Source organism: Belonocnema kinseyi, chromosome 6 (assembly GCF_010883055.1).
Source record: "Belonocnema kinseyi isolate 2016_QV_RU_SX_M_011 chromosome 6, B_treatae_v1, whole genome shotgun sequence".
NCBI lineage: Eukaryota > Metazoa > Arthropoda > Insecta > Hymenoptera > Cynipidae > Belonocnema > Belonocnema kinseyi.
Window position 1 is genome coordinate 140,300,481 of NC_046662.1, and position 12,071 is coordinate 140,312,551.

Below are 12,071 nucleotides of genomic sequence, written 5' to 3' on the forward strand. Positions count from 1 at the left end.
ATGGCACGGCTGCATGCTCTGTGGTGCGAGAAACACCCGGAGCTATCGCACTTTTCGCAGCAACGTCTGCGAAACCATGCTGAATTACTCCGTAAAAGGGGCAAAAAATTCTGTTCCGGGAAAATAAAGATTTAGTGTGGCTGTATCGCACTGTAACAGTCATAAAAGTTTTAAAAGTGGCTTTCAGTAGAAATTGAAGGTTTCATGTTGGAATTTGATTATACTATAAAGATGAAGATACTATACCCTCCATACAAGAGTCAAAATATCTCAAGTATGCCACTTTTAAATCGATAGTTCTATTTTCAATCAATTTATACAATTTTCGATTTGTTTTTATATAAAAATAACTCCGCTAAATTATTTTTGCAAATTTTTTTTAACTCATCGACAATCAAAGTTCTTGATCATTTTTTTCAAACATGGATTACTCGCGAACGGTTCATCGAAATTCATTAATTGAGTTATGAAAATTTTTTTTACGAAGTATACTTTACGCTAAAAAATTGTTTGGTGTTAAAAAACTTTTTTTATTCTTTAAATAATCGTTTGTATTTAACAATTGAAAATTAATGAAACTTCTGAGCCTGTGAAAGAATTCTTTCATGTTCCAATAGATTCTGCAATCTCTTCCGAAAATTTTGGTGAAAAAAAAGCTCGCGAGTAATCCATGTTTGAAAAATGTTATCAGGAACTTTGATTGTTTATAATGGACAAAAAATTGTTTTGCAGAAATATTTTAGGGGAGTTATTTTGATATCAAAACGAATCGAAAACTGTATAAATTAATTAAAAATAGAACTATTGATTTAAAAGTGGCACACTTGAGATGTTTGAACCCACAAATTATTTTTCCATTTTCCTCCGTGTATGCTCCGTGTATGCTAAGGCATGAGACGTGTGTCAGCGAAATTTGTTCCAAAACTACTTAATTTCGATCAAAAGCTCCATCCCATGACCATCGCTCAGGAGATGTTGAATGAAGTCAATAATGATCCTGATTTTCTCAAAAGGGTTATAACTGGAGATAAATCGTGGGTATTTGGTTATGACGTCGAAACTAAAGCCCAATCGTCTCCATATTCACCGGATTTGGCCCCCAGTGACTTTTTTCTTTTCCCAAAACTGAAGAGACCCATGAATGGACATCGATTTTCAACGATTGAGGAGATAAAAACTGCATCGCTGAAAGAACTCAAGGCTATACCACAAAATGATTATCAGAAATGCTTCATGATTGGAAAAAGCGTTGGCACACGTGTATTATATCTGAGGGGGATTACTTTGAAGGGGATAACATAAATATTGAGGAATAAATGAATATTTTTTGAGAAAACCATAAAGTCACCTTATTTTTTGAACACACCTCGTACGTAAGATTTTCCTTAGTACGGCAAATATGAAGTTTATCAAAATTTCAATACACCTTTCAGTTTTTATTAGAAAAACAATTAATTATAAAAGTAAACTTAATATAGTAATAAATAAAACAAACCTCGCTCAGCGAATAACACTGTTTGAAAGTGGAGATATTATAATCTCGCCCAGTAGCATTTACATTCCCGGTTCACAATGTACCTCTAACACTCTCAGTCAGTATTTGACACAGTAAGAAAAAGGAGATGTTACAATTTTACACTGCGAAATTGGTACGGGGTCAGGCCTTATATTGGTATACCGGATTACTATTGCAGATTGTAGCAGCTAGTTTGTATCCCACTACCCATCGCAGTATGAAAGGGGATAGCTTACAAGTTGTAAACTGTATAATTCACCATTTATAATTCACATTGGGAAAATATAAGTTCTACCAGTTTTTAAGTGAAAGCTCACAAAGAGAAGCAATAATTTTAGTAGCGTTTACCAACGCTATTCCATTCTACAATGTCAAACTGTAATAGCTGCTTTATGGGTTGCTACAAATGGTATTTCGACTAGTATAATTTCAGATTACTGTTTCACACTGCATTCAATACTATGAAAATTGCTCATTTCACAGTGGGTATGCTTTAAACCTTAGCTTTACTGTTCGAAATTGTACATCTTATACTCTACTATTTTCCGTGTACTTCTTCGAAGTTACAATTGCGTACTGAGTCCCGCGCAAGGTAAAATGCTGACGGGCAAGTTAGACATTAACTTGATTCTACCTTTCAGACAAATAGTTCCAAAATCAGAATAAGTGATGAAAGAGTGCCTCTAGGTGACAGGTAGGATGCACCTCGTAGCTCACGGTATAGATAATTTTTTGTAGGGCTTATTGCTGATCTTGCACGTGTACTTTGCCTAGTCACTGTGGGAACGACGACCTAACGTTTTTTTGTTAGTACAAAAATGCTGATTGAAAATTCTTTCGAAATAATCAATGTTGCGGGAAACGTGCAGTGTGCACTGTTTCTATGCAATAATTGATAACTCAGTAATTTAAGTGAGAGGCAATTAACTTAATTTAATGAAAGCTAAACCTAATCAACCATCTTTAATCCAAATTAGATGCGATATCCTCGATATTAAGGAGAAATCGGTCAAATTGATCATATTTCTAATCATTTATTTCCCTTCAGCATGAATTAAGGATTGTAATCAATTATTATAAAAATAAATTACACACACACACACACACACACACACACACACACACACACACACACACACACACACACACATATATATATATATATATATATATATCTGCGTGTAGTTAAGTTAGAGATGTTAAGTGAACTTTGACGATGTGAAGTTTCTTGACCCAGTTCAAGCAGTTCATCCCAAATGCTGTAACTGTGATTACTATTTATTACACAGCCACACAAAAAAAAGTGTGCGAATCTGGTAACAAGACACACGTATGTCTATGGATTTTGGGGCGCTTAATTCAAAGTCGGTATCAAAAATCATACATCACGCCATGGTTGAGCCATAACCTCAAAAATGACGAAAAATCATGCACTGAGGCGAATAAATTTCAAAATAATGCCAGTGATGCAAATTTTCACTTTAAAAACATGTCAGTACGCTGGAGTGGAGGAAGGTTCAATACAGTGTGTTCACTAGCATATGCAGATGATGCAGTGCTAGTAGCTGATGATAAAAGAGCTATGAATTTGTTGATCAGAGTGTTGGAAGACTATGTAAGTTAAAAGGGTTTAACAGTGAATGTAAAGATGAGCAAGGTGAAGTGTTTTAGAAATAAAATGGGTAGACGAGATTATGAATGACAGATTAAAAGGGTAGTGGTGGAGTAGGTGGATGAGTTTTGCTACATAGGATTATGGTTCGAAAGTAGAGAAGAAAGCGAGCCGCGTGTGAGAAAGAGATTAGAATGTGCGACTAAAGTAATGGGACAAACATGGGGTGTGGGAAAAAGAATAATTGAAAACTATTGGAACACGCGAGTTTCAAGTTTACATGATACATTTTTTACATGGTTTATGGGAGTCAGCTGGAACTGTCAAATTATATTTTGAGAGAGCAAATAAGAATAGAAAAAATGGTAATGAGGGAAGTGAAAAGAGCGTGGAACTTCGTAGAGACACTAAGAAGGTGATAGGGAACGAAGAACAGAATGATTGTATAGTATCTAGGTATTAGCAGAAAACTTGGATAGATGTGTTAGAGAGGTGTACAGGGGACGAACGCGGAGGGGAGTGTACAGAAGAGAGCATTAAATGGATTCTGAGTAAAAATGTTTAGGGGGAGGAATGGATGAAGAAGTTGTCGATCTGAGAGAGAGAGGGGGGGGGGGGAGAGCTGGCTGTACAGGGTAAAAAAAGCCAAAGCATGTTTTCGAAAGAAGGAGATTTACAAGGTAATGTTGTGGACTAGAGTTAAATTAGGAAATACATACCGATAAGACGAAATGGAAGCCCAGGCCGAACTCGCAAGCGCTTAGAAATAATAGTAATAGTTTAAGACGGTATAATGTGAATAGTTCGTAAGATAGTATAAGGCTTGTTTGTAACAATACATGTAATGGTTATGTAAAGACTCTCAAACTCGTCAAAGGGAGAGGCTATAAAACAAATAAAGAAGCTCAGTAACTTACATAACTCTAAATACCTGAAAACTGGAAATTCATACGTGCGGCTAGGTCCCCGATTACTGAAAAAAAATGACCTCAACTGTGTGAGCCAAGCTCGTAACGAAATTTTTACACGAAAGCAACTTAATTCTCAAACTGTGAGGAAGTCTTAAAAGGACGTATGTAAATACCGCGACCGTTTCTCGGCACCTGGCTGCCGAACGAACGAGAACTCGGCTTGTAAGTCGTCGAGCCCGTCGTCTCGTCTTCTATGGGAGAGTTTCCTCGTTAAGGTGCTGATTGGCTACTTACTAAGCGCTGTCCTCAAATTGGTTGCTTTCAATCTCGACCACTTTTTTCGCTCTTGGCGCCCGTCTAAGAGAAAATAGAGCGGCGGCTCAATTGGTAGTCTGTAACTAAATACAAACGTTATTATATTATATTACACATCATTACACGACATTGCACACGTACCTTCACAGATAATCTTAATGGTTCCTGTGCATGCATTTGCCGAATAAAACTGTAGATGAGCCTCCAAAGGAAGCTGTATGCAATTTCTGTACAGGCTCTAGCGGACCAAGTGAACGGAACGGCGACGTTACAGCATATTCTCATAGAGTTTAAATATTATCCTTTCCGTAACTTGCAAACAAACTGAATGAAAACAGCAAGATGAACATTTCAATTGCAGTAATTAGGCTCTTACGTTGAAATTCTTTTTAAAAGGTAGAACTACAAGACCTGCCATTAATATCTGCTGAAAACTCTCTAAAGTGCATCGATAATCGCTAAATTAGCATATCCTATTTACATACACTACGATGCGCTTCACTTAATGTTCAGCAAATTGTCGAATTAAATCCCGCCACGCCGTGCTCAGCGCTGAACATCCCGCCCGATGTATGGCGCAAGGAAAAAACTTCGTTTTCCATAATCCCACGGTCAAATACAATTTTTTTTCTTTAGAAACTCAAAACTGAAGATTTATTCCACATGTGTGTAAAATTTTAGCCCGGTCGCGCATGAAGAACACACAGGAATTTCTAATTGTTTACAAAAATTTTATCGAAAATGCGTTTTTAAACAAATAAGCAGAATTTTACTTATGGTTTTCGCAAGAAAATAGTATCCAAATGTTCATATAACAAAATAACGATCAAAGAATATTAAAAAATCATTCTAATTGTTTTTATGTGTTTTTAAATACTTTACGAATATATCGTTTATTTCATCATTTAGGTTGTTATGCAAAATTATACTGGGAGCTGCATTAAGTTTGAAGCATATCTTAGGGATCGCGTTTCTTGTATGATACCTCATTGAGGAATATCGTTACTATATGCAGGTCAAAGCCCCATAATGTAGCCTTAGTTTTCATTAGGTGCTGTTTTACCTGAATTAAAACAACATAGTTTTTTAGCATTAAAGATTTCGGTTACGTACTAATTGAGCAGCACTTGCGGGAAGTCTTAATTCTCTTTTTCAATGCAAAGGAAAGTCCTGCTGAAAGTCAAAGATTTCTCTTGTAAACATACGGAGATTATATACCATCGATTAAAACATGTGAGTATTAGTTTCGAAAATTTAAAAATAGCGATTTCGCCACGAGGACAAAGAACAGCCAGGCCATCCAAAAAAGATGTAGGATGAGAAATTGGAAACGTTACTCGGTGAAGACCTGTGTCAAACGCAAGATTAGCTTGCAGAATGATTTTGAGTTGATCGTTCAACCATTTCTAGTCGCTTACATGCACTGGGAAAGGTCCAAACCTTTCCAATTGTGAACAGCTACTCCAACGGGAAAATCAGAAAGAATTTATGAATCGTATGGTTACTGGCGATGAGAAATGGATTCACTATGATAACTCAAAATGTGGAAAATCGTGGGTTAAACCCGGCCAACCATCAACATCAACACAAAAACCGAATATACATGAATCAAAGCTCATGCTCTGTATTTTTCGGGATCCGCAGGGTTTAGTGTACTATGAGCTGCTCCAAACTAACAAAACCGTTACGGACAATCTTTATCGGAAACAACTAATGCAATTGAGCCGAGCATTAAAGAAAACACGGCCGCAATACGAGCAGAGACACGATAAAGTTATTCTTCAACATGACAACACTCGGTCCCACGTAGCGAAACCTGCACAACATACTTGGAACCGCTAAAATGGGAAGTCCTACCTTACTTGCCGTATTCACCAGACATCGTGCCGTCTGATTACCACCTCTTCCGATCCATGAATCATGGTCTGTCTGAATTTCCTCTACGGATATTCATAGTATTCGAAAAGAAAAACAATTTATATTATTGATTTTTTTTATAAAAGCAAAATTTACCAGAGTTATATCATTTACAAAATTAAAAGAAAAAACATAGTGAAATGAACATTTTAAGCCAAATAACGCACGATATCAAAAAAACTCAAAAAAGAAAAATGTTTCTTCTTTAATGCCCTATAAGATTATTCTAACCACTTTTTTAATTTTCATAAAAAATCGAAAATTCAAATTTTGGCTGCACAAAAAATTATGGAAAATAAACAATCACATTTTTTCATTCAACTATTTCACAGTATTTCTATGTTTTACAATTATATAAATGTATCTTGTAACCAAAAAAAATTCTATTTTTTACGATAAAAACAAAAAACAGAACTATCAAAACGTTATTTATGACAAATTAATTCATTTTTAGATTCTCATCAGAGAAGGTATTAGATTTGTGCAAAATCCCCCCCCCCCACTTTCTGTCAAATATAAACGTTTTGAGATTACCTGAATCCAAAAAACAAGTTTTACGAATGTGTCTGTCTGTCAGTCTGTATGTCCGTCCGTGGATGGTTTTTTTGTTTGCACGATAACTTTCGAAAGAATGGACTGATTGGATTTTCCTTTGGTAAATTCTTTTACTACCTTAAAATGAAGGTCAAATTCATTAGACAGCTATTTTGGATACAAATTTAAAAAGTGAGCACATTTTGAATATTTTTAGGACCACTTTTTTTAAATTAAAATTTTTTCTCTATGGATATTCATAGTATTTGAAAAGAAAACAATTTATCCTTATGAATTGTTTTTGATAAAAATAAAGTTTACCAGAGTTATAGCATTTAAAAAATTCCAAAAAACACAGTATAACGAAAGAATGGCCTTTTTTCTATTTGAGATTCCCGGTGCTCGTCAATTACAAGAAAATGGGTAAAATCGCTTAAGTTGCATAAAGCAGCATTAGTTAAAGATATTCCAATATTGAAAAATATACAAACAAAAATTTGTTATCAACAAATTATTTCTTGAAAAATTTTTTTCTTCCATTTTCCATAAATACATGTTTTTTCAAGTTATGTTGCAAGAAATTGGAATCGAAACAATATTATATTAAAAAATTCCCCCTTTTATTTAGCAAAACTTATAATTCATTGATTATTCCTATGATTTTTTAAACAAATTTAATAAACAAATGCATTATTCGGCCGTTTGTTCGGTTTTTTTCAATGCCAGTCTTTTCAGTTAGGAACTTCATGACAATTTCAGCAAAATTCATAATTTTTTGATCAATTTTATGAGTTTTTAAAAACAAATTTAATAAACAAATGCATTATTAGGGCATCTGTCGACGGAAAAATTATTTCTTATTTCGATATCAGACTTTTAATTGGGATCTTCATAATAAATTTGGCAACATACATGATGAGTTGACAAATTTAATGATTTTTAAAAACAAATTTAACAAATGCATTATTCGGGCATCTGTGGATGGAAAAATTAGTTTTTTTTAGATTTTAGCCCTTTTAATTGGGAACTTCATGATTATTTCAGTGAAATTCATCATTGGTTGATAAATTTTATATTTTTTGAAAAACAAATTTAATAAACAAATGCATTATTCGTTCATTTTGTCGCTTAATATATAATATTGGAATATCTTGAGCTGATATAAGTTTATGAAACTTAGGCGATTTCATCAATTTTCCTGTTATTGACGAGCACTGTGAACGTGAAATAGATCAAATGGTCATTTTTCGTTATATTTGTTTATTTATGTTATGTTATGTTCTTTATTTATTTGTAAATTTATAAATGTCACTTTTTCCCACTGTGGGCCGGGAATGTGAATATGAGATCGTATAAACTCCCATCTAACACAGCGCTGCTAAAGGTTGGTTCAACTTCTCAGCATAAAAAATTAACCAGCTATGAATCTTAGTTCAAACTAATCCTCCCTCCCTTCCCCAAAACCTCGTTAATCGAAGTTTTGTGGGTCACTGAGGTAGGGATTTAATTTACAAGTAAAAAAAGTAGGGCTGATGTGTAGACCGTATGTGCTACGTTTATATCGAAAAAATATAATTGGAAATGAGTAAATTCAGTTTTTGAAAAACCGGCAGAAATTGCAGTAAAATGTTTAATAACAAACTTTTTCAAAGAATGCGCATTTTTTAAAAAGAGACAATGAAACTACGTCTGTTTTAATATCCATGCATGTTATGAATTGTAAAAATATACATTTATGGAAAAGATATACAAGTTAAAATACAGATTCGAGTGCGAAGCACGAGATACATGATGAGAGTGTATTCGTTAAAGCCAAAGGAGCTTTGACAAAAAAGAAGTCCCTATCACCAAATTAATGTTGTCGATATTTTCACCTTTATTCTAAAAAAATCTGTCACGAGTGTAAGGAATGGAAAAAGACCGAGCGCGGAGCGTGAGGTAAACAGTTTATAGAGCGCGCGGCGCGAGATAAATATATTATCGAGCGCGAAGCGCAAGAACCAACAGTCGTGCGCCCTAGACACGCTCAAACTTGCGCGCAGCACGCTATGAGAATCTGCCCGCGAAGAGGGCGGATTTTTGTAATAAAAATTGATACTTGAATATTACTGATAAATTAATTATTATTAAATTAAGTATTATTCAGTTAATAATTATTACTGATAAATATTCCACTAGACCCACAGTAATAATTTTCATTTTAAAAAAATTCGAAAGGAAATTATATTATATTATATTATATTATATTATACTCGACTGACTAACGTTCCTTTTCCGATTTCGAAAATCGGAGAAGATTCACCAAATTTGAAGGTGGGGGTAAAATCCAAGGCCCGAAGGCATTACAAGTTCCGATAATGCACGATGTAAAACGGAAAAGTCCGAAAAGGTTTTTCCCGGTACGGTCGCCGGTTTGCACGGTGAAATCCATTAACGCTTAGGTATAGAAAATTAACCCTAAATGGTCAATAGGTTGAAGGTACTGAAGATATTGCTGAAAGGAATGCCATACGAATTAATTAGTTAAAGAATTACCTGTTATGAATTTTTATATTTATTATTGTTTTTTTAGTGTGAACAACAAAATGTCAAACAAAATAACATCAAATCCCCGACAACCAAGAAAAATACCTGCGAGGCCAAAGTTAATACTTCCAGCAAGGGGTCAATACGGTGAATATTCACAAACACCCGTAGGATTTGTTGCTACTCCATACGGCCATTCGCCAATACTAATGACTCCTGTTTCTGGCCAAACGAGTGACATATATAATAAAAAAGCAAGCGGTTTTATGTTTACACAATTTCGAGGGATTAAGGATTTTACGAAAGCTGGATTAAGCGTGGGAGAAAAAAGCGCATTTTGGCTTTACGAAAAGGTACAAATAAAAGTCATAGTATTAATATTATTAGTGTCAATAAAAACGTTGCCGCCTTTAAAACATGTTCAAATTACGACGATATTTAGAATAGTATGTAAGGAGTCGGGGTAATTAATTTACTACACTACCAATTACGGGCAAATGGGGTCAGACTGAGCCAAATTTAGGTCTCAGGCAACCCTCAAATTTGGCGCCTAAAGTAGCCGTTCTCTGTCCTATAATAAAAATTAACTTGGTTATGTGTGGTGAGATGTCAACTCCGAGCCATGTAAATGCCTCAAGCTCCACTCGCTTTCTGAACAGTGATTGGCTGTCGATGTTTAAGGCGCGATTATTTAGACTTAAGAGTTTTTCTTTCATCAGAAGCGACCCCCCTCGTGGAAGCGTTAATCAGAATACACTTATAGTTTTGTAAGGAACGTTCATGTGTTGGAAAACTAGAAATATAAAGGTATATATACAATTCCCTTGATGTTCATTTTTAAACTAGGTTTTTCAATGACAGTACTGAGTTTTAGTACTGAGATTAGTACTGAGTATTCAGGGCCAGGTAGTTGACTTCCAGAATATTCAGTGCTAAGCCCCTTGAAGGACCATTTCGCTGGCCCCACCACCCACGCAAATTAAACTTTTTCGGCTTTAATTTCGCTTTAATTTGTTCAATTTCATGCAACCCACTTCAACTCCTAAAAACTACCCCCTGTACGGAAAATACTATGGCGGGACCAGCACACGTTTTGCTGGCCCCGCCATAGTATTTTCCTTAGAGGGGGTATTTTTTATAGGTTGAAGTTGGCTTCACAAATTTGAACAAATTAAGACGAAAATAATGCACCCATATAAAATAGATTTTGCACTAGTCGGGACCAGCGGTACGTTTCGCATGGCCCGCCATGGTGTTTGCCTAACAGGGGGTGGTATTTAAGGATTGTAGGTTGTTGCACAAAGTTGAACAAATTAAGATGAAAATAATATATCTATATAAAGTTTATTTTGGATAATGTCGGGGCCAGCCAAACGTTTCAGTGGCCCCGCCATTTTGTTTTCCGCACCGGGGGTAGTTTTTAGGGATTAAATTTGGTGGCACAAATTTGAACAAATTAAGACGAGAATGATACACCCATTTAAAGTTTATTTTGGACAATGTCGGGGCCAGCGAAACGTTTGGCTGGTTAGCGCGCGCGCACAATATGGTGATTCTGGCTGAGAGTGAAAGTGGACTGAACTTCATAATGAAAGGATTTGGAGAATATGAGAGAGTGAAAGACCTTAATATTAATGTAGCGAAAACAAACATAGTGTGTCTCAGGAAGAGAACGAATGACATAAATTATGGGTAGAAAATAAATGCGAAAATGTTGGAAATGGTAGAGGAGTTTTGCTGCTTAGGATTCTGGTTCGAAGCGGGAGGTAGAAATGATCTGCAGGTGAAAAAAAGGATGGAAAGGGCGAGTAAGATGATGAGTCAAGTGTGGGGGATAGAAAAAAGGCGACCTTAGGCTAATTGTTTTAATTTAATTTTTTCAAATTGTTAATTGTTTTCCTGATGAGAAATACGCGTTAAACTTCTTTTGGTTCAAGCCACCTCTAAATATCATTTTTTTAAGTGGATTTATTTTTTCGTAAATTTGAAAAAAGAAGGATGTTAACAAGAGCCTATTTATGGGCTGCGAGTGTCAAGGCGTCAAAGGAGAGTTACTTTCCTATACTAGAGGGGACAAAGACATTTCTTTTGTTGTGGGATTAGATAGAATGAGCAAAGTTCAGTGCATATTCACCCCGTAATGACGGGATGCATGTACACATATCCTCCGCTCCTATTTTAGAAACTTGTCGCTTGTTTTCAAGAAACTTGGTGTACAAGCGTTTTCAGTGGTACTATTTTGGATTTTTGAATCATAAATACGAGATTTAAGATAGCAGTTCCAACATGGCCGCCGTCAAAATGGGCTGAATATACAAATGTTTTATGCAACCCATAAAGGGCATATGACAAAGAGTATTCATAGTGCTCTTCTTGATTATGTGCAGGAAAGCTTCAAGCTCAAGGTAGCTGATTAAATGTGGCGGCCTTTGAAATATAATTTAATATTTGTGTTACATAAGTTTTCAATGGTATTGCCTTAGAACCTACATTCAAAACAATTCGAAACTTAAATTGCAAATTTTATTTGAAACGAATGGAATTCATATTAAAAAGATTTCTGGTAATTATCTTTTCTTTGGTATTTGATTGCAAATAAGTAGTTATACGAGGGTGGATTGATAAGTTTCCGGCCTGCCCAAGAGATGGCGCCACTAGGCCTGCCTTGAGGTGGCGTTCTATAGTACCATCCTTAGATAGCTTGTAGCTATAGTTTCAGCCCGATCGCCATGTTAGTTTA

The 12,071-nt window shown here is 35.3% G+C and overlaps 1 protein-coding gene across 1 annotated transcript in view; it reads left to right on the forward strand.

Annotated features, from left to right (window-relative positions):
- LOC117174147 (TWiK family of potassium channels protein 18) overlaps window positions 1-12,071 on the forward strand; it is a 490,025-nt gene that overhangs the window by 58,915 nt on the left and 419,039 nt on the right. Inside the window, exon 2 of the mRNA XM_033362961.1 lies at window positions 9,378-9,684. Coding sequence (XP_033218852.1) covers window positions 9,378-9,684 — 307 coding nt within the window. The remainder of the gene's footprint in view (window positions 1-9,377; window positions 9,685-12,071) is intronic.